The sequence below is a fragment of the Agelaius phoeniceus genome, chromosome 3 (genome assembly GCF_051311805.1).
Source record: "Agelaius phoeniceus isolate bAgePho1 chromosome 3, bAgePho1.hap1, whole genome shotgun sequence".
NCBI classification, from domain to species: domain Eukaryota; kingdom Metazoa; phylum Chordata; class Aves; order Passeriformes; family Icteridae; genus Agelaius; species Agelaius phoeniceus.
In genome coordinates, this window is record NC_135267.1 from 90932792 (window position 1) to 90956565 (window position 23774).

At 39.5% G+C, this 23774-nt stretch overlaps 1 protein-coding gene across 1 annotated transcript in view; it reads left to right on the top strand.

Annotated features, from left to right (window-relative positions):
* The window catches only part of THADA (THADA armadillo repeat containing), a 153210-nt gene that overhangs the window by 112128 nt on the left and 17308 nt on the right, over positions 1-23774 (top strand). The window contains exons 32-36 of the mRNA XM_077175845.1: positions 6122-6534; positions 6885-7006; positions 8320-8392; positions 10225-10369; positions 13499-13627. Of these exons, the coding sequence (XP_077031960.1) occupies positions 6122-6534; positions 6885-7006; positions 8320-8392; positions 10225-10369; positions 13499-13627 (882 nt within the window). The remainder of the gene's footprint in view (positions 1-6121; positions 6535-6884; positions 7007-8319; positions 8393-10224; positions 10370-13498; positions 13628-23774) is intronic.

Genomic DNA, 23774 nt, shown 5'->3' on the forward strand with positions numbered 1-23774 from the left:
GAAGTTATAAAATACATTGATAGAAATTGGATTATCAAACTTATGGATGCTTTGCAGTGCTTTGCAACGCAAGCACAAATTGTGCTTTACATAGGAATCTCTTAAATGTTTGCCTGAACTACATGATTTGTAGATCTTTTAAATTGCATTTGAAGGTTGTGGCCACGTTGTTTTCTGTATCATAGTTCCTAATCTTTTCTTATTCTGGTAAGAAGCTAGATGGTAACCAAGCTTTTCCTGCAGGCTAACTTACAAACTCATGCTTTTTGAATGATAAAAATTTGACAGGGATAACTAGGTTGATAATTTTAGCCATACTTGAATTTTCTTTTCCTAGATCCTTAAGAAGTATGGCCAAAGAATTATTTGAATAAAAACACTGGCAGCTTTTTAATGTGTGTTTTGGTTATTTGGTCTAATTAGATTATAGTTAAATTTACTCTTAACGTATTGAAGGCAGTTTTTGTTTATTATATCAGAAATTATATAAAGTTTGCTGGTGTATTGACTGTGGCACTGGGTAAATGTTTTTATTTTGAGTTAAGAAAGGTGAAGATTTAAAACATTTATAGGATGATCTAAATGCCCTGTGCCTACTAACATTAAATTAGACAAGTCCAAAGGAAATATTTTTAGATAATCAGTGTTCTAATTCAATGCAGACAGGAGAATTAATAAGTTGAGGGTGCCATTGTTGGAAGTCCAAGACACAGGGAGTGACTGGAAGTTGCCTGGACAGTAAAATGCCAGAGGCAGAACAAGTCAGAGATGTTGAAGTGATCCAAAGACTGACGAAAAGTTAGCGTGAGACAGAAGAACAAAATGGGCCAAGGCTGAAAAGAATAAATTTTTGGAGAAAGGAGATGGATATGTGCAACAGCAACAGCTGTCAGAGAAATGTTGGAGGCAGAACTTGTGACACAGGTGGAGAAGTAAAGTAAAAGTGTTTTTAGCATGATAGCACAGACATCACAGAGGAGGGTTGTGGAGGGTGGGCACAATACTGCTGGAATGCTGTGCTGGAATGCTATGTTGAGCAGGGAATATGGAAAGGTGTTCCATGAGATGGGTGACACTAGGGGAAAGTGGAATTGGTCATGTTCATTAATGTTAGCAGTTAAAATTCTGTCCCCACGTGAAGACAGAGACTGCTCATCCTTTCAAAATCAAAATCTCTTTAGATTCCAGCATGTACCACTGACTGATTTGCACTGTCTCTGTGGGGTTTTATAAATTTATATGAATGCAAAATACTGGAAAAGTCAGTGCTGGGCCAGAGAGAAGCTGCAAGAAAAAATACCTGTAAATAAAAATAGCTGTTTCAGTGTCCAGTTATAATGGTTTTTTTTTCCCCTCTTCTTTTTTCCTTTGGAAACTTTCCCTTATGCTGTACAAAATACAGTGGGATTCTTGTGTCCTCAACAATAAATTATCCATGGATTCTGGTAATCAGTCATGTTTGTAGTTTTGAATTGTATTGTGAGTTCTGATGCCTAGTCTCTGATGTTGAAGAAGTTGCAGATGTCTTTAAAAGAAAACATCCTGCTTAAAATATGCCCTTTTTATGATCATCAACAGTCACCTTAGTATGGCTGTGTAATGAAACAGACTTTTCTGTTCTCTTTGTGGTTTTATTTCCATTTAGCAGTGACTTTGCCTAATCCACTTTTAATAAAAAGGAAAAATACGAAAGAAAATACTTTTCTTTAGTATTTGTCTAGGAAAATCTCTTCTTGGCACTGATTACCTCTCAGCCTACTCCCTATTCATATGATCTGTTCAGATGTCTGTGGATGGTAGTTAGAGAGTGGATTTTAACCTCAGTTCATAAACAATTGTGCTTTCTTGTAGGTCTTGTTGAATAATGATGAATATCCAGATTTTTGATGCTCAGAGCCCCTTCCCATAACTGCAGGCGAAGCAGCATTTTATTGCTGCTCTTGCAATTTTTGTCTGTCCTTGCAGAGGGTCAGTAAGTTTTCTGATACTGGTAGTAACTTGCCCCCTTTTCCCCTGCTTTGTTCTTTTTTTCTGGAGCCTGTGGAAGGAACATGGAAGATGGTTTGGATGCTTGAGGGCCTGCATGCAGGATTTAATCTCAATATTTATCTAGATACAAATACTTAGAGCTATACTAATCACATACACAGAAGGAAGCCCCTCACACAGTACACCTGATGATCAGGAGAGTTGTCCACTTGGCAGTACCTAAATAATCACTGTGAAATTACCAAATCCTACAGAAATGTATCAACTCTGCAAGGAGGTGAAGCAAGTTTAGATTTAAATAGGGAAGGAATTCAGATTACTTTTCTCACTTTTGAACAGGCTGTAGTGCCTCTGAGATGAAGAATCAGCTGAGCTGTCCATCAGCTGATGGTTTGTTACTCCCTGAGCAGGGACATTTTTCTCTCATTGCTCTTGTATCTGCTTACTCTGGGAACAGACTGAATAGATCCTGCCTGCCACTGCAGGGAGGAGCAGAAGAGGGACAGGCATTGGGAGCTGCTAAATTTTGAGGAGGTTTATAACCGGAGATTCATCCAGTCTGCTAACTCCATTCTGCTCCTCTTCCTTTCCTCTTTATTTTCAGATGGTGAAAGACTATTTTATTTCATACACATGACAGAACATCAGTTGATCACAAATAGGATTAAAAATCCAGCCCCTCAAACCAAGATGCCGTGACATAAATGATGTGTGCGTGTATCAGTGTGGGGGACTGAGGATGTTTGTGTCGGGTGTTGAAGAGAACCAAGTGGTTGTGTAAGATGTCTCCTGTACTAGAAGCAGGCTGAAATTCTTCCTGTCCCACAAATGAAGCAATCCTTAAGGGGGAAAAAAATAAAATTAAATCCACTTAATTCTTGAAGGCTCTTTTGCATCTGTCAGCATCCTGGAGAGACTGCTGTTTGCCAGGACCCTTCTTTGGTCAGCCAAAATTTGCTCTCCCTTCTCACAGCAGCTGGTCATTCAAACTGTACAGTGATGTTTGTTTGTAAATAAAAGTATGTTGTTACTGTATCTTAACAACAGAGGCTGACATTTACTTTGGGAACCAGTGTGGTTTTCTGGTTTAGTTGGATATTTTGATGTAAGCCAAAGGAAAGAGTTTACTTAAAGCTAAGCAGATGAGAAAACATTTACATGAAAGCCTGGAAAGACTTCTTAGTGATGAAGTTGAAAGCAGGAATATTTCCACTGCATTGTAATAAGACAGGGGCATTCTTTCCTTTTGTACATATTTGTGTGAAAAAAGAGTGTTGGAGAGCATGTGGAGCAGAAGATGAATGCAGGATTTGCTTTCTCGTGTGTTGAGGCTAAGCAAATATTCAGACAGTCTTATTTTGCTGATGGCCTTGCCTTCGAGACATCCGGTTTTAAAGAGACTTTCTGTAAAATAGATGAGCCACAGTGTCCAGTCTTTCACAATTGCATGGGAAAAAAAGAAGTCATCCAAAGCAGAAGTATTTGATATGTACAGAAAAAGAGTCTCTGCAAGCTAGTAGTTCTGTGAGCTAGTAGTAGCTCTGCTGTTTTTTCAATATACAAGTAGTTTTCCCCTTCAAAGATGAAGACATAAAGATAATTTGTGCTGGCCTTGCAAAATACAAGTGGAAGTTTCCTGAGTTGGAAGGTCAGTGCATGGCCAGCTGGAGTCCATGGGAGGGTCACCACTCTCTCTGATATTGAGTTGCAGGGTCTGGCAAAGTTGGTCACATTGGCACCAACAAAATGGAAGACACCTTCCCCCCTTCCCCTAATTTTTTTTTCTCTCTTTCTTGCTCCCTCTCTATCTCTTTCTGTGTGCACTTAATACTACTCTCCCTTTCCCTGCTCTGGAGCTTTGACCCTTCCATCCTGCCAGCTTTCCCATTGCTGCTTGCATGTAGCTTGTCTCAATGTAAAGCAGTGTGGACAGGAGATGAAAGCCTTTCTCTTGCAGTATCCTTACAAATAAACTCTTGGTTTGAAGAGCTGAGCAGTGGGTGTGTGTGTTGCTGAAAGGCAGCTGAGGAGGGGAGCGGGCAGGAACCAGGGAGGGTGCAGTGCTCCGAAACTGAAGCTGTTTCTCTTCTTCAACTGAGGTGCTTGACCTTGAACCTTTTCCTTTCAGCTGCCTGGGATTATTTCTGTTGTTAAACTGCTGTCTGTGGACTCAGGCTGTGTAATAAGTGAGACGAAGGCCTAATCCCTCTCCAAGGCAACCAGACAGTTCAGAAATTAAGGAATTCTGGCAGTTGGGTACGTGTCGTGTGACACGGGCATTAATGCTAGGTTGTGCTGTAATGCCAGTGTGTAAAAGCAGCGTGTTTGGAGGGGTTTAGAAATGTAGCAAAAAACAGATACAAGTTTGCATTGCTATGAGATGGAAATCAGCTGTGTCATGTAGAGGATAATGCTGTGAGATGGCTTTGCCCTGATACTGGGGTTCCTCTCATTGCATCAAATCCCTTCAGAAAAGAAACTGGAGTGAAAATGTGAATGACAGAGCTAGCGGCAGGGCAATATGTCTGAAATTTTTTTTACAAATACTACATTTCTTTGAAGTGTGTCCAGAATTACTCAGAAATGGTTCTGTCTTATGTGCTAGACAGTGTACAACCATGTCAACTTTCTGTGTAAATGTCAAACAAATTAAGATGGCTTTAGAAGAATCTGAATATGAAAGGGCAGGATATTTAACTGTAAATAGAAGGTTTAGGAAAAGGTCTTCATGGACAACAAAATGAATCTATATTTGTGCTGTGGCTTCATGTCAAATTCAGGAATTTAGTAGGACTATTTGGACAGGCTTTTAGCAGTGCTCAGTGTTTAATTATAAATAGCAAAGTTACATGGCAATGAATTGTCTTCTTACAGATACTGGAGAAATGTAAGTTTGTTTCATCTTTGTATTTGCCTTTAGTGCATTTTTGCCTAAACTTCCTACATCCCCTAGCACTGTTCTCTGTTCTTTTGTGATTTTCCCCTACTTCATTTGAATTTTGTGGGTTATAACATACTCACTTTCTTGCAGTAGAAGCTATACAGACCGAACTGGGCAAAATGGTTTCAATATTATAAAATGGTTTATTCTTGCTGAAGATGGAGAAGGTTGAACTCAAGGCACATTAGTATTTCAGTCTATGTGGGTGTGAAATAGGACCATTGATGACTTTTTTTCTTTATTTTGTGCCTACATTGCCAGCTCTGCTAAAGCCTGAAACCCTCTGGTATCACAGATGGCAGTGGCCTCTGTTCGCTCCAGGAGGTGGCCAAGCACTAAAGAAGGCTCTCAGGCTGTGCTGGGCCATGTGGACAAGGTTGCACCAGTGTAAATGGCTGAAGTGTCACAGTTCCTGGGCTGATACATAAGAGGGGTTACAGTGCAGGTCCTTTGTTTTCTTACCTAGGTTAACTGTTCAAAGTGAATAAGAATGGGAAAAGTATCCTGGGTTTTTTAGTAAGTAAATTTTTTAGACTGATACACACAGGACAGGTCTGTTTATCTTGAAGGGTCATCTTTTTAATAGCAGTTTTATCTGACTAAAACTATGAAGGCATGAGAGTTTCAATGTTTTCAGAATGGCCTCTGTCATCATTTCTCCTGATTTTAGTTGCAGCTGAGTAGTCTGACAGACAGCACTTTATTCAGTCCAGTCTCTGATTTTAGAGCTAACTATTCACATTTTTTTCCACATATATTTAATAGTTTATTTGTGTTAATCACTTTCTGCAATGGCAGAAACAGGAGGCTTGTACAATTTGCAGTATTGTATTACTAGCTTGGTTGAAAGAAATACCAAACAGATGTAATTGGTAAAGATTGCAGGCAATCTGCAAGGTGCTGTAGCATTTTTAAGTTGTTTGAAACTTCTAGCTCATGTGTTGATCAGAGTTCTCAGAAAACTTTGTGTCCTTGTTTCTTTTGATTTAAATATGAATGTATGTGATATCTAGCAAAGCTTTTTTATAATTTGGAATCAGTTTAAAATGAAGGACAACTCTGATTTTCATTTCATGCCTGAATTTACCTTATGATACCTCTTGTGTACCTGATATTTGTCAGCTTCACAGTCTGGAGCAGATGGTAACATCATCTATTTGTTCACTTTACCAAGTGTTACTCTCATTGCAGGAATGCAATTCCTCGACTTTTGGGAAGAGATGAAGAGAGTCATTTCAGATTCTGAATTGGTGTCTGGTATTCCCTACTCATCTGCAGTGCCAGGACTGATACAATATCTCCAGAGCATCACCAAACTTGTAATATCAGTGCTGTCAGTGACTGCAGGTCCTGACATGCAGAGCTGTGGTTCAGCAGCTGCAGAGGAAATGGCCAAGCCCTCGCTGTCAGTGGCTCATCTCCTGCACTGTGAGTTCCATGAAGTGCGGCTGCTGGCATTGGAAGCAACACTGCTGGGCCTGAGACAAAGAAATTCCAAGCAGATTGCAGAAGGAAGAGGAGGTGTATTATGTTTACCCACTGATTTGGAAGACACTCTTCTCACAATGGCTCTGAAGGAAACAAATCCCCAGTGTTTTTGCAAGGTAAGAGGGTGCTTTTTTATTGACATTTTGTATGTTTTCAGTGAAAAATTATGTTTTTAATTTTTAGGTCATGATTGTAATTTTCAAAAATATATTTCAATCGTGCATTATGCTTTTTAAATAGTAGTTGAGTAGTTGGGATTTTTTTACACTGAACAGGAGCTGTGCATTAATTTTGTAACAGATGTTCTTGTGTAAAAGCAAGAACTTCCTCTTTCCTTTCTTAGAACTGTCCAGAGAGATTCCTTTTGTTCTTGGGTGGAGCTTAAGCCAGTGTTTTATTGATCTCAAATGTGCACATTCCTGTTGAGAATGTCTGTAAATTCTTTGTTTGTGAATTGTGTCTGCAGGTGCTGGAAATTCTTTATAATATGGATCTCAGAAATGTTCTTCCAAAGACTGAATGCTCTATAAAAATGAATCCAAATCAGCTGTTAACCTGGAGTTTAAACCTTGCAGATATCTCTAGCAGGTATGGTCTGTCATGCATGTTGAAATACTTACATTTTAAAATCTTTCAATGTTGAACATTAATATATTGGTTTGGGACTGCACTTTCATTTAAAAATCTGTGTTTCAGAAAAGAGAGTGTGGCATATTTGAACAAAGTGGGTTCATGAGAGTTTTTCAGATAAATAAGACCTTTATCTGAATTATTCAAAAGGCCCACAAGTAATGCTAGCACCCTGTAAATGTCCAGTTGTACAGTTCCTGAAACAAGAAGTTACTTTGGCTGTCCAGTGATAGCCAGTGAGCATAGTTCTTCCTGAATGGTAACTGGGAAACACCCACTTTACTGTAGAATTAACAGTTAGTATTAATGATGCAGCCCTGCACTCATTTGCTGTGAATCTGCCATCCCTCCTATCCTGGTTTATGGGCAGATGGTTTGTAGAAAAAACAGCAGATCTCATTTAACTTGTTGGATTGGCAGAAATGGTTAATCCTAATCCTTAGGGTTTGCTCTCCTTGCACAGACTGTAAAGTCAGCAGAAAGCACTGGAAATCTGGAGCCAGATTGTAGGTCCTACTGAATTAGAGCTGTGCCCATGCATTCATAATGGAATGCACAAGGCTTACAGTGTCCAGACTAAGGGTATGACATCCTGCTCCTGATGGTTTTTTAAGCCATGCAAACATTGCAGTCCAGTGTTACAAACATTGAATATAGAGAGTGTAGAACTGCATTTTATAACTGTGCATATTTGCTGCTGATTTGCCCTGAATTGTTCAAGTTCAAATGATGATGCTGGGAGTGGTCATTTCTGGCATGAAGTAAGGTACTGGAGGTAAAATAGCACTGACTGGTGCTGTTAGAGGGAAGGGGCTGGAACAGCAGGGCTTGCTGCTCAGGTGTTGCCATTCCCCACGGTGGGAATAGGCTTCAGCAGCCACGGTGCCCTGAGCCATATCCTTAGATCCTGCTTAGCAGTGTAGAAGGGATATTCCCGCAGCTAAACACCAGCTCCAAGAGATGCATTTGTTCACAATTTAAAATAATGTCTGGTTTATTTGACTCAGGTTCCATTTTCAAATGTATTCTTCTATGAGAAGTATGTAAATAGGAAGTAAACATGAGAGAAGTGAAAGTAAGGGCATGTTTCATTGGCATGTCAGCTGAGAAGTTAGCTGACATCTAGATCTCTAATGTAAAAGCTTCAAGTGCTCAGCTTGAAAAATATCCATTGGTGATCATCATAAATAATTAAGAGCTGGCTGGTTTTCTTCTAGAAATGAAATGATGACAGCTGGCTTTTTGAAATGTCCTTTGCCTTTTTTTCTCAGCCCTGAAGGTCAAACCATAGCTCTCAAATTTGCCTCCAGATTGATTATCCACCTTTTGCAGAACCATCAGCAGGTAAGGGAAATGGAGCTGGTTAACAGTTTTGTAATCCTGGAGTTTTTTTGTAACGTGGCTTCTTTTAGATAAAGACCCCAAGCTTGTGTTTTCTTGTGTTCATTCATCATTTTTGACATTCATCATTATGTCTTCCTCTCTGAATACACTGCCATGTTCTGAAATGACACAGCCATGAATATCATCTCAGTACATCCCTCTCAAAGTAATTTCAAGTTAAATACATACATAAATATTTTTGATGGAGTAATTTCAGCTTCTCAGCTCATCCAAAACGGTCACTATAATGTAGAAAGGGAAATGCCTGTGGTGTTTAATGCTTGTTCTGAGTCCAGCCCATTTACTGAGCTGCAGCTTTGTTGTGGTTTCTTGATTTTTGGAGAGCCCACAGGAGAGTACGTCGGATGGGAAGGCACGAAGCTGAAGCAGTGGTTGGGTGCAGTTCCCAGCCAGCTCAGATTTCTTTTGATTTTAAATTGTCAGTCTGTGTGATGTCACATATGTATGTGTAGAGCAGTGCAGAAGCAGCTTTAGTGCTAGACATTTTTTAAAATATTTTCAAATCCACTTAGTGGATATTTTAAAACAAACAAAACTCTCGTGATCTATTTTAAAAGGAAGATTATTTTCCTTACAAAGCTTTTATTTTTCATAGAATGAGCAGCAGAATGGTTTCTTATTATATGCTAATAACCATATCTCATTATAAAAAATATAATATCACATTTGCACACAATTGAGGAACATGAATTGTGATACTAAATCTTTTTAGTTAAAGGAAAGGCATAGTGTGAGTACTTCCAGTTAACATAACAAAGCAGAATTAATGAAAAATGCTGTAAAAATCTTATATAGAAATGCTGCAACAGCTTTCTCTAATGAGCATATCAGTCATGGGAGGTCTAAGATATACCTACAGAGAAAGCTTTTGGCTTTGGGAAAGGCCAGGTACATCAGATTTCCATCTAAATTCTTTCTTTGGGCTTGCATTTAGTATTTACATCTGTGGAAGGGATTTTCTCTTCCATGAGGTAAAAGTTAAGTTCTGTCTTTCTACATAGTCTGTCCATGTGTCTGCTTGAAATTTGAATAATTGTAACATCTTAGGAGATTTTTATTTTTTGTTTTCACCTGTTATAGAATCTGTAGGACATGCTCTGTCTGTGTCCTTTTGTGCAGTGCAGGTACATGGCCCTGTGCCAGGCAGAATGAGGCAGAGTATGATGAGGTTTCCTTTATTCCTCAGTTAATGAGGTGGGTTGAGAGCTGGCTGAATGCACATCCCAGAGGGCCATAAGCAGTGTCACAGGGTCTAGCTGGAGCTCTGTCACTTGCAGTGTCCCAAGGGTCAATACTGGCCCCAGTATTGTTTAACTTCTTCATCAATGACTTGGGTGAAGGGGCAGGTGCCTCCTCAGCAAATTCACTGACAGCACAAAGCTGGGAGCAGTGGGTGATACCCCAGAGGGCTCTGCAGCCCTTCAGAAGGACCTTGACAGGCTGGAGGGATGGGCAGAGAGGAACACCCTGAAATTCAGCTAAGGACCAGCATATTTGTCCTTGGCATGCATGTATAGAAGGACTGAGGACACAAAAATACTCTTTGACTTGTGTGGTCATTGGTGACTCTGCTGTGAAGGGACAGAGTCAAAGACTTTCCTGTGACTACTGCTCTAATTAAAAGAAAATTTCCCAACTTTTAAATGTTCGTGTGGGTTTCACCACTTTGGAAAAACTGGGCATTTACTAATGAGCAGTCTCCCTTAGGCAGGCCATGGTTCAATGTGATGGTAAGAGGTGCAGCATACTTCTCACATGTTCTGTGCCTTCAGATTTCAGAAGAAGTCTTGGAAAAATGGGTTCATCTGATAATGTATTTTTGTGAAGATGAGCAAGAGACAGAGATGCTGTTAGCAGCTGCTGAAGTTCTTAAAAGTATAACATCATTCCTTCTGAGCAGTGAGAAGCTCATTCTTGGTAAGTAGCCTGAAGGTAATTTTCTGGATTTTTTTTTTTTCTGAAATCCATGAATACATGATTTCAAATGTATGTGTATGCACAGTCAAAACATAATTACATCAAGCAGGGTTTTTTGAAAATTTTAATAGGATTTAATTACTAAAGGTATAGATTTATTTAGATTCTGGTAGAAAAAGCACGTGTGCCCAGCCTCTGGCAATAACTCAGCAGAAGGGGCACATGAGATGTTGTTATGTCTCCAGGTCACTATACACTGGTGTACAGAATTACTGGCTTGCAATTGTTCTGTGACTTGAATCTTTCTGTAGTACTCTGTTGGTGGGCTGGACATAGTTTAGTTTAACACTGGGAGTGTAGCAAAGCTGTGCTGGCTGGATGTTGGAATGAAGGTCTTCGGTCTAGAAATGAGAGACACGTTCTACTATGAGAATAATTAATAATTGGATCACATTATATCTCCCAGGTATAAGGATTTTTGTTTGAAGTGAACATTAGGCTGTCTCTTTAGAAAACAAAGAAAGAAGAAGAACAAAAAAAACCCTACATGGCCTTATTCAACAGTACATATAGTGACTGGGAGGGAAAGCTAAGTGAAACTCTGTTTTGTTCTGGAGAATAGATGGGGCTTTTCTTTTAGCTTTTTTTTCCCTCCTGCCTTCTGTGAATAGAAAATGGGAGATTTTGTGACTAAAGGGACAGGAGATATGCAAGAATAGGTAGTACTAGATGATAACGAAATTCTTTTGCATTCTGAACAGAACAGACAGTTTTAGATACTTTTAACTCCATGATACTTCATTCCAGTGTAGTTATGTAAATGTTTTTAGTTTAAGTAGCTTCAGTCCATCCATATGGCCTGGATACAAATATCTCTTATACAAAAAGAACAGAGTATTTCTTAATCTGTAGAAAATGGTTTTGGGAAAAATTAGCTATTATTCTGAGATGTGCCTTTTAAGAGGTATTGGTAACATTCACCAGAGCTAAATCTATATGAGGTAGACATTGCACTATTAAGTGTTTATAGTGTCAGCTCTGGAAATCTTAACCTTCACCATCTAGATAAAGCTCTTCACAATACAGACATCATTATCATTTTATGTCAAATGAAGACAGTGGAAGTATTGGAGTGAAAACCTCCCAAATGCTGTGCTAGTCATCTGTTGTTATTTGGATGTGGTCCATAGATGATGGACAACAGTTTCCTCTTTGATCTTGTCAAAACAGTTGCTGATTTCCATGCTTTCCAGTCAGGCAGATGTGAAGGTCTGAAATAAAACAGAGCAGCAGTTTGTATCCTGTGTGTAAAATCCTAACAAAACAAATGAAAACAGGCAAGTAAACAAAAATAAATGCTCCCCAAACAGCCCAGAGAATAGAGCCCCAAGTCCTCAGTGGGCAAACCATCTGAATTAGCTCTTAAAATTGATCCAGGGGAAGAAAGATGCAGAGCTCACCCTTCATAGTACCTAGAATTGTGAATCTGGGGATCTTCACAACTGTGAAACTGTCAGTATTGCAGTGGGGAGTTGGCAAATCAAGGGCATGGGCTGGTGATTAGTTGGAGTGGTATAAACCCAGGATAGTTCCCTTCAAGGGTTTGTGTGCATGTAAACAGCTCTGACTTCTGTGCCTTCTTCTGCATCAGCTTGCTTGACCATATATACTAAAGAGTAGGAGTTAAAGGAAACTGTGGTTGTATGAAATGGAGTTGTGGTCAGTCCCAAGAGCTTCCATTACTGTGTTCCTAAGAGAAAGAGGGTTAATGGCAGTCTGTATGTTCTGGGTGACCCCATCATCTCTTCATCAAGCTGCTTGAGGGTTCAGAAAAGGTCTTTATGCAAATTCCCTTTGCAGACTTCCACTGCTTCTGGAGATACAATAGAAACTTGTTTAGGTGGGAAATCTGAGTATTGAATCTCTAGGGGAATAATTATTCTGCCCTAGCTGTACCAGTATAATATTATTGAATGTGTCATGCTAGGAAAAAAAAGCAACTTCTTTCTGAAGTAATTTTACTTCATGCCATTGCCACATAGGGAAGTTACAGGTAATACAGGAATGCTTCTTCTGCCTGTGTAGTAAAGCCTGGAGCAATTTACTTTGGCCAAGCAGTGAAATACAGCTATGTATTTATCTGGCTAGCCTTGTTATACAAATCTCTGACAAATCTGCTGAAAACATGGTAGAAGAAAACCAGCAGTGAAACACAACTCTTGTGTTGTCTGTGGTCACCAGAAAGTAATATCTCACAGCTGGCTGCATCTTAAAGTGAGCTTCCAGTGGATTCCTTTAAGTCAGGGTGTTCAACAAGACCTGAAAAGTCAGCTGAAGAGTACCCCAGCAAACCTAGGAGTACAGATGTGTGACTTGAGCTAGTCATGCATGGTGTTGCAGCAAGCAGCAATAAATGGCATGAGGGAGGCATGGCTTGTGAGTGTGGGTTGCCACTGGGGTGGTGTGTGCTGTCTGCCTGCTTGGGCAGTACCAGATCAGCACCTCCCTCTCTGGTTAGTCTTAGCTGTGTACGTGTGATCACCCCAGGGATTGAACTGGTTTCCAACAGAGAGTGGGTGTAGGGCTGGCAGGGCCTTCTGGTGAGTGCTGGGGACACTGGATGTGGGAGAAGGAGGTGAGGGTAGATCCCTGAAAGTGTGGTCAGTAGCTGTTTCCAGCAGGGAATGGCACTTCTGTCCAGCACCATTGGCAGTAAATGAAGAAAGCTTGGTTTGGCAGCCTCTGATCCAGGCAGATTGCAGCAGCAAATCCATGAGCAGTGTGTGAATCAGTGATCAATCTCCAGCCACAGAATTTTTGAAGTTGCCAAACAGGAATTCTGCACTCCTAGAAATTGTAGAAAATGGAGAGCACTCAGGACTAAAGTTGAACCCAGAGAGAGAGAGGCCCATTCTCTTATCTGCTGCCCACTGTTTAAACCAAGCTGAGTCTGCCACCTAGATAAGGTTCACAGATGCTGAAAATACTTTGGTTCTACTGCCAGTCTGTCTCTCAGTGATTTGCCAATGCCTTTCATGTGTTGTGTTTAGGTGTGGAAACAGAACTTTCTAACTTCTTTGAATGCGTATAAGAAATAGAGCTCTAATTTTTCTCCACAAATAAATATAGGACTGTCTGATACCCTTGGTCTGTGGAAATGTGTGATTCTACTGCTGCAGAATGAAGACTTGGTAGTAAGGGATGCTGCTGCTGAAGTGATACAAGTGGCACAGTTGGAAAAAAAGAGCAATGAAGGAGGTACGTTAACATTACTTCTAAATATTATTGAATGTTTTGGAGGCAAAAGTGTTTCTCTTCTCATCACAAATTTCTTGCTAACTGTAAGGTGCTTCATCCATCTCCTAGAATTATGTACCATAAAAGATAACACCAAATTTGATGCCCACCGTGCTTTATTATTTTACCATGACTGTTCTTAGTTTAATTTGCATATGATTACATGGAGATGTAAAAAAGACAACAGCAGGACTCAGCTTTATGGTTGTGCTGTGATGAGTCAATATTCACATAATTTCAGTTTGAAAGTTCTTTAATACCAGCTCTGGTCTAATAATACAGTGCAAGACACTCCTTGAATCTCAGGTTGTTACAAGAGCCTAATCACAGATAGGAATCTGGGAAGCAGTATTCAACTCATTGATTCATTATTAGACCTTGAAATCCATTTAGATCCAGATCAACAAAGACAATTCACAGCATACCCACAATGTGCTTTTAAGGATGTGGGCCTTTTGTCTGCTTGCCCTAATTTACTCAACCCTGTTAATTTTAAAATAGCCACAAAACTTGAGTAGGCTTAACTAATTAACGTGCTTCACTTTGAGAGTCTTTGCTGACACATTCTTCCGTGTGTTGGGAATAAATTAGAGTTTACTACCAAGCTCATCACTCTCTGGTGGTCCCTGGTCTGTGCTACTCAGTAATGCCTGTACCAGCTTGTCTGCAGTCAGTTCAAATTAGTCAGCCCTCTCTATGTGAACTTCTGCTAGGTTGGAGATAAAGCAGCTCTGTGGTTTAAAAAAAAATAAGAAAAGGCAGTAAAATGATGTTTGCCACTGTTGTAGATAGAAGTAGCCAGGAATCTGCTCCTGTGGCAGGTGTGGTTTCCAGCTGGGACTGTTCAGGCACAGAGCTATGGGGCAGAAGAAGGTAAAAGGAGGAATATGGCATGGGCAGCTTTCATCTTCCCGGTAAATCCCACAGCTCTGACAGTTTCTCTAGTCCCAGCTACAGCTCTCTTGAATATCAAGGGGCTCTGTGTGCATGTGCCTCAGGTCCCCAGAGCTGGACTTTGGGGACATCCTCAAATGTCTCAAGATGGTCCTTTCTTTGGGAATAATATGGTGCTGGATTGTCTCTCTGAGCCCTGTATCTCCTCCCTTCTTCCCTGTTGTATCCTGGTGCCAAGGGATATTTTCCTGTAACTGGGTGAGAGCTCTGTCCTCTGTCTCCTAATTAATGCTAAGGTCACCTCAGTGCTTGCTCTTATAGCTTACCACTTTGTAAAGCTGAAATGACCATAATTGAGGGGATAACATAATAATTGTTTTTTATTTACTATGTTCCTAATTAGGATAGGGACCCCACTCCCCAAACTTCTGTTAACCCCTTAGTTACACTTAGCTGTGCCTTCCTGTTTTTTCATTTAAACTTCTTGCAATGAAATCAATGTCTGTCTTCTGTGACTAGACGAGAATGCCGCATTTGAAAAGAGATAATTCAGTTTCCTTTCATGTCAATTCTTCATCATTGGTATTCCTTCTTGTGATCTTTTTTCCCCACTAACCTCTTTTCACTTTTTGTGATTTGCTTCCTAGCTTTTGGGGGAGCAATTTTGCCCTTGTGGTTTTTATTTATAACCAGAATAAAATAAGCTCATCTTTGTATGTTGTTTGTTTACTTTCATTTACCCCCTTTCTTTTCATGTTCATGTGAGAGTATGCAATATGTTTGTGTCTGTGGTTTAGACTTTTCATGGAACACTAGGCCTCTCTGTCGTGGGAATTTTTAAATTACATTCAAATATCTGCTTATTTTTTTCAAGTTTTCATACCATGAAAGTCTGATTTTTCATCACAGCACTGACTTTAGGATAACTGAACCCACAGACTGAAATTGATAGAAGCTGTGAAACAGCTCTCTTTAAAATTTTTACTTTATAACAAATTACTGGATATGGTAAATTAACTGACTTTTCAGTTCCATTATACAATGATAAATTAGCATTGTGGCCCAGTAGTTTTGTCATGAGATCAGAAAGATGACTTGAGATCAGAAATAGGAATGGATGTTTAGAAACCTGTTTTTATACATTCTGTAATTGTTTCACTTTTATGTCATTACCATTACCACTAGCTAACTGGAGAGAGTAAAGAGACAATTATAATTTCAGCTTCATTTGTGCATCAAAAGTGTTGTGCCCTAGTAGCCATTATATTTCCAGAAATGCTGCACTGGAGGAATGGTTTATGGTGTGTTTCATCTTTTACTGCTGTTAATTTGCCATACAGAGAGGAGGAATGCTGCTAACAAAATACAAGCTCTGGACTTGCCAGAAATTTTGGTGCTAGCATCTTCATATCCGCTCCTCACAAAATTCTCTTTTCTTACTGTGTACACAGCATGTAAGGGAGGAGTAGCCTATAGCTGCCTGCAGAAGATCTGCATTTATTGTCAGCTTAGGGAATCAATGTCATAAGTGCTTCATTTATATTGAGATCCAGAAGAATTGGTGATTATAGCCTGGCAACTGCCCCTGCCCTTCCTGTGTAATACCAGCTGGCATCTTGTTTTCATGTGGAAGAGTGGGAAGGGTTATGTACTTGTGTGTCACAGTCAGACCAAAGCTGAATTAGCATCCTGTTCAGCAGAGTAAGGTGAAGTTGAATTGTTGTTAACAGTAGCAAAGTCTATTTGCATAGACTGATCATAGAGTTTTTGTAGCATGGTTCTCCTTTACATGTGTGTTGCTGAATAACAGCAGAAACCTGTAGCAGGATGATAGTGTCAAATAATAGGTGTTTTCATGTCATTTAGAGTTGGTGAAACTGGAGGCAAATGATCCTGTCTATTATAGTGTGCTTTCACTTCCAGTAACAACTCCTATCTAGTGTAATTCTTTGAAATGCTACATGAGCTCTCCTGGAGGAGAATATGAACTTGGTTTCTTGTTTTTCCCTCATGGTTTTGTTGAGGGCAAAACCCCCAGTCTCCTCAGGTAACTAATCCATGCAGCTTTGGATCACTGAAATTAGGAAAGCCCTAAGCAGTGGAGTCAGAAATGTGTGGGAACACATGTGATACAAGAACCCTGTGGAAATTGTAGCCCCAGGAGAAAAGTTCAAAAGACCAAAGGCTGATACACTGCAGGACCCCTATCCTCACCCTACCCTGCTATTTACCTCCAAGCAAAACCCTACAAGAGCTACTGTTATCTTATAGAAGGCAAGAGCCTCTACTGTAACCAGTAAAGTTCACTTCTAAAATGTATTTTATTCATATAGAGAAGCTTGTTTTATGTTTTTAGTATGTGCAAAAGCTCATATTCGGTAGGGGAAGTTACTGAGGTTGGATGATGGCAGTCATTTCTGAGCAGAGCAGGTCAAACAGAATTCTGTCTCACCAGAAAGGAGGAAAGATTCTGTTTTCCTTGCTAAAAATACCAACTTAGCAGGTAGTTAAGGTTTTCCTAATAAGTGGAACAATATAATCCCCATCTGTAGCTCAGGGTATTGTGTGTACACTTTGTTGTTGTTTCCTCATGCATTGAGGTGTAAACCTCTGGCGGATTGTTTTATTCCTTTTAGTATGAGGGAGGGTCCAGGAAGTATTGTATTCAGTGTAAAGGTAGAATAGTTGCTTTGAAATCTAATTAAATTAGTGACCCATGGCTGTGTAAAGTCTAGACCTATTCACAGCAGCATTTTTTATACAAGAGAGTTACTCCTTACAAGAAAGATGATTTAAGGTGGGGAAACAAGAGTGCTTTTTCCTTACTGATCACTTTGCTAAATATCCTGAAAAATGCAAGTATCTGTGTTAGAACAAAAACTGTATTTTTTGGTGTCATTTTCCTCCGTGACTTTTTTTTTTTTTAATCTAGAGAAGAATTATATGAAGTAAAGTTATGAGCTTAACAGTATTAGAGAAGTTTGAATAAACTATTTTTCTACCATTATAGCCAAGCCAATCAAATTCTATAAAATTCTGTATTAAAAAAACACCTTTAGTCAGCTTAACCTTTATGCTGGTAAATTACCAAATTAACCTTAAATGAGTTTAAGGGCATTTTTAGTGTCATCAGCATTAGCACCAATTTAGCTGATTTTTAAAATTTAGCTGAATTAAGCTTAGAAGAGCAATTAGATTTGCAAACTTGAGGAAATCTTTTGAAAGTGCCTGAATGATTTAGCAGCCTAAATACACTTCTGGAATATAATTGAGGACTTCGGGGGCTTTTTGCTACTTTTGTTGTGAAATAGCAGTTTTGTACAGAGATGAGCAAGTTAGCTCCTGGGCTCAGCTGTTTGGCTGCTGCAGAGCTTGTGCAGCCCAGGCCCACGCTGAGCACCACCTTCACTGGGTGCAGTGGGAGCATCTTTGAAAATCAGTCTAATGTTATTGTTACATCTCTATGTTTTTGAGTAATTCTCAACATGATGTAGTCAGTTTTAATCCACTGGCTAAAATTTCAGATATATTAACTCCATTGCTTTGGTTCCATTTCACATGCTTAAGAAATAGCAATAGCTAATACTCCTGTGCCAGGAGTTTCTGAGCAAAAGACAAAGTTCTCTTTTCTTCTCTTGATGGTTGCTCCCTTCTTGATAGAGTCTAGTTTTTATCTTTGGTGAAAATGATCAGTGAGTGACAAGTGTCCTGCTTTTTTGATTCACCAGCAAGGAAAAATGAATTTATTAGCTAGCTGATTTAAAGAAGCTGACTCCACCTTCTGAACTGACTTTTCACCATCCTATTGGGAAGGGGATGGCACTACAGAGCAGATTAAGATTCCTGTGGAAGTCTTCACTGCTGGGTGTTGACTGTTTTAATGGCCCACACTACTTCAGGTTTATCTTATTGTTTCAGGCATGTAGGAGCATTTCAAAAACTTTTATTTTGTTTATTTGCCAGCGAGTATAAATGTGTGTAAAAGGAGAAGTTAAAATGTGCTGCTTGAGTTGGAGGTAGGGGAAGAAAAAATATCATTGAATTAGATTGAAGCACTGAAAAATTTTCAAGGTGTCTCTGAATTCTCTTTTAGACTTAGAAAGACTTTAGACCTAACCATCTGACTGGGTAGAACCTTTCTCTGTGAACCATGCTGTCACTTCAGCATGGAGAACAGCAAAGCTGCTTGTTGCTTGTACCTCAGTTTTCTTTCCCCACACATCATTAGTGTAAAAGTCCAGGCAAATTCACACCAAAGGGCTTCATGAGCCAAGAGTAGGCGTGGCTGTCATGATTGTGAGTGGAAGAAGGTTTATGTGGGGGGTTTTTTTTTGGCACAGTGATGGTGTAAATAAGCCTTAGCAGGGGTAGGGGAAGTTAAGGGATGATCAGACTTGCTATATTAACATTTGAAAGAAACAAGGGGAGAAGAAATCCTGCTCAGATTTATGTTTCTTGTTCCTGTCCTCTAAAAATCTTCCTTGTTGAACCTCAAGCTGTGCAAAAGGTTTCATACATGTGTGCCCTTAGAAGATCTAGTAAATCACTTGAGGAAGAGATAAGAGATAAGCAGTCTGTGTGATGTTAATGCAGCACAATGGTCTGGCAGTCATCATCAACACTACAGGTGATATCAGCAAATCATGGGTGACTGGCATGATCACAAAACTTATACCCCAAATGTCCTTTACAACTAGTCTATGAAGCATTTCAGGACAAGTGGCTCAGATTTCATCTACTGCCAGTTGCTCCAGTTGAAACAGCTATGAGTAAGTGCTGGGAAAACCTAAAATGCTGAATGGACCTTGGTAGTGTCTAAATGCTAAAAATACCATTAACATTGGTGGTGTTTAGCTGCACAATTAAAACATCCTACATATTGCATGGGAAACAGTGAAGAAAGATATTTTACTTTATTCATTGCCTCATTTGCTTATTGGCATTAGAAACTGTGTTCAAACTATTCATTAAAGTAAGTGCCAACTTTGTCCATAGCAGAAAAGGCTTTTGTTGCTCATGTTTATTATTGGGTAAATGCACTAAATAGGTTTCTTAAAGCTTTAGTTCATGAGCATGTCAAGTTAACCCCTCTCCCCAGACCTGTTTACTTGCCAAGTGCTAAGTCCATGCTGTGGGATTGGAGATGAGAAAATAACTGGGGGTTAGAAGCTGTGCCCCACTGCTGTGTGCAGTATACATGGTTTGAGTCACTGTGTCTCTCTCAATGAAATATAAAGAAGAGATGCCAGCAAACTGTTCAGAACTGTCCTTTTCATGTGATGGGTGTGTTCATGCTCTTGCCAGACTAGGGAATGGATTACCCACCTTTTGCTCTACTTCCGTGCTGTAGGTGTAGCCTTCAGTGAGGCAGGTGGGAGGGCTGTGGTGAATAAAACAAATGTCAGGTTACTCTGATCCTGAACAAAGATTAGTGTGGAGGGTTCTTCTTTTCTCATGCACTAGGTGACTTGCCCTGATGTTCAGGTTAGGCTAATGGGCCTCTGAGGCCCCAGACAGCTCCTTTAGTTGTGGCTCTTAAAACCAGTTCTGGCAGCTGCCTGGCTTTGAGGAATAAGTGGTAATTGCCCAAACATAAACTAGGGAATTGCATGCATGCAGACTGGTTTAAGGATGCATTAACTGGCAAGATCATAGGTGATGAAATTTCCTTTGCTTGATTCAAGTCAAACTTGTGCATTTTCTTCTCTATTCTGACATTTGATTTTCCTCTGTTTAGAGGTGTGATGGAGGGGTTACAAAAAGCACGAAGTCAGAAGTACCTGGCTGTAGGAAGAGCTTGCTGATACTGCTGCCTGGAGCTCTTCCACTAGCCAGCCTGAGAGTGGAGTGGTTGGTAGTGCTGTGGGTGGGTGGCTACAGCTGCACACAGAAGACTGAGCACTTTCATTCTAGACACGTGACTTGCTGTGATACAGCTGCTGTGGTGTGGAAAGTTAACAGCTTCCCTCAAATGGATGAATTTCAGGTCCTTGCTAATGCCATGGGCAGGTAAAAACAGCGTTTTGGAAAGACCATTTAAAATGCACTTATTACCTTTCATGATTTTCAAGCTGCCTTGAGAATTGCTTATAATTTTGGAACTTGTTGGTGAGAAAAATCTCCCAGACAGATCTTGTGATATGCCACGGGTTCTTGGGCACAGTCCAGAAGTTCTCACGGTGTTGTCTGGGTTACTAATGGAAAACTGCTAATCATATTAGCCAAAATATGTTTATGTTCCCTGTACTGGGGACAATTGGAAAGATGGTTAATGAAATTTTTTTCTGGAATCAGCTCAAGGATTTCTTCCGCTTTGTGAATATTCTTGATAACTGCATTCTGGTAACTAGATGTGCAGCTCACTAAACAGAATTTCTAAGCCTGCTATGAAAGAGGAGCCTTTTGAGCTGAATGTTAGGATTTAAATGGGAGGCATTTATCCAAATGGCCTTTAAGCAGTAGAAAGCAGAATAGACATAGACAAGACCCATCCAGGCAGAAGAGAATATGAAAAAGATGCAATACAGTCAAAAGCAGAAAAAAATCACGGCAGAGCAGAGCTGCTCCTGTTGCAGAATGATTTTCTACAATTTTAGGTTTATTTTCAGAAGATTGTATATGGAATCTGTGATACCCTGTTACAAGGAATATGTCTTGAGGCCTCAGTGGAGAGGTGTAAAGCAGTAGCAGCAGTTTGCAGTGATCTGTTCAAACACGGTGTAGGACTTTGTATTGAGACACTGTAAGGTGATGAGATCTCTTCAGTTCCATTAGATAGGGCCTGTTGAGGACAGGGGGAAGGTCACACAGCTGGGTGTGTATTCTGGGAATGCTCTGACGTGGGCCCTGGCAAAGGAGGCAGTGGGTGCTGCCCGGAATGACCAGAACACTCTGCAGGGTGAAGTGCACCACATGTTACTGAAGAGTAGTGTCATCCATGAAAGGGAACATCACTGATAGGCACCCTTAAGCTGTCTGTAATTGTAGGATCATAAGGAGGTAGGGTTCAAACAGAAAAAAAGACAGTATTCTCCCTAAAATGTTCAGTGTTGAATCTTCTGCTTAAGGGACCCTGACTCTGGCTGCATCATTTTATCCTTTCCAAGCTTTTAATGGTCAATACTTCTCATGCACCTGCATGGAGAAGGATTTATGTTGAGAGACAAATATGTAATGATGACCATTTAAATCTTGGCAAACTAGGTAAGTGGCAAATACCTGTGCCATTTGGTGACTACTCGATGACTATGATGACCTCACATTTAAGAAGTTTCTTCCAGAGAGCAAAATGACACGTGGTAAAGATTATGAAACACTTACTGTGGCTAGAAGGTGTAATTTGGGGTTTTTTTACATCTGTAGTAATTCTAAGAAGGTAACAATTACATGTCAGTTGCAGGGATGAAGGAATTGAGGACTAGGAGTGTAAATGAATTCATCTGGTCTTTCTGCTAGAATAAATTCAGGGCTGTTTTCAGAAGCAGATTTGAGCTGGTTGCATAATATTTTTATGCTAATAGGTATATTTTGTCTTTGTAATAGTATTTATGTTATGTGTGGCATTCTACTTTTGCATCCTTAAAATATCTCCTGTTGTTATGAAAACTTCTGGAAGATCTGACTGGAAAGTAATTAGGTCTTAAAATTGCATTTGTAGTACAATCACTTCCTGGTTTAATGGTGACTCTTGAATAATATTTAACTGTCTTCCTTAGATACAGAGGAAGAGTTGGATGAAAATATGACTTAAATATTTTTGTTCAGAAACTCTTTGGTGATTACTTTTGGGCTCAGGGACCCATCACTGAATTTGCTGACTGCTTTTTTTTTTTTTTTCCTTTCTGATGGGAGTGTAGAGTAAGGCTGTTTGTTATCCACAGCTTACCTCCTAAACTTGGAAGTCTTTGTGTGTGAGTAAAATATTAATGAAGAAGCATTGACTTGAAACCAGAGTGAATACACATACTCCTGCAGTTCTGTATGAAACTTCCTAAGGTTATGAAGCCAGGTTTTCTGATAAAAGTGTAAAAGTGTTGTTCCTGTTAGCTTAACAAGTGTGTGCCCTTTTGATATAAGCAAAATAGCACCATTGATGATCATCTGCTTTGAAAGCATTTCACTTTATTTCTGAGAGAGATCCATGGTATTTCAGTCTAACAAAATTGCTTTGATTTTTACTCCTGATTAATCATAGAAGAAGTAAGCAGCAGTCTTAATTATCTTCATTGAAAAAGTAATTTTGCAAACTAAGCCAGTAAACTGTGAAATCAGCCTCTGCAGAAGTAAACAAAAAAGGAAGGACTGATGATATTCTTCTGAATAGAGCAATTTGGTGCTTTCTCTAAACAAGCTGGAAGTGCAGAAGACTCAGTGCTTTGGAGCAAATGTACTCTGCTCCACAAGAGCATGACAGATTGTCAGGGAAGGCCAGGGGAAAAGAAATTGTTTTATCACCCTACATTGGCTAGTTTTTACACCTAGGCCAGGAAGAGTTGTGAGGGTTTGCTGTTTTGGTTTCTTGTTTGCTTTTTCTAGCTGGCATTCTACATTGCTAATTGTGGGCATGCTAATAATAAAGAAAAATATTAAGCTCTAAAATAATATCTAGAGTTGTGAAATATTATTTTAACAGATTAATTAGGGATGTAATTGAAGTTCTGTGATACAAGAAGTTTGCAACAGCTGGCCTGTAGTCTCTATGGCATTTTGCCACTGTATTTAGCTCTTGTTACACCAAGGTTTAGGTGTTTTATTTGAATTAATTGACTCCAATTTTATTAGTAAAAACACTGATAGGAAACTTGCACTTACAAGGTTGTAGCTTGTCCTTTATCTCTAAAAATGAAGTCTGGGCACAAATTGTGTTATTTTGCTGACCAGTTGTTGCAGTTTGATTGATTTTATTGATACTGCTTCTTCTGTTTCACTGGTACTATGAAAGGACAAAGATGTCCCAATCAGTTTCTTTTTGAAAAAACAATGGCTCCCTGAGTTATCTGATATACAGGACAGGTACTATTAAAAAGTAATTTTTAAAGCTAGATTATATTGAAAAGTAGCCAAGCAACAATATTGTTACTTCAAGAAATATTGTTACTTCAAGAAGGATTGTTCTTAGGTTGGCAATTGAGAAAAGGGAATAAGGAAAAGAAGAATACTGGAGGAATTAAGGGGAGTTGCGTACAAATTAAAAGAAAATAATTTCACTTTAAAT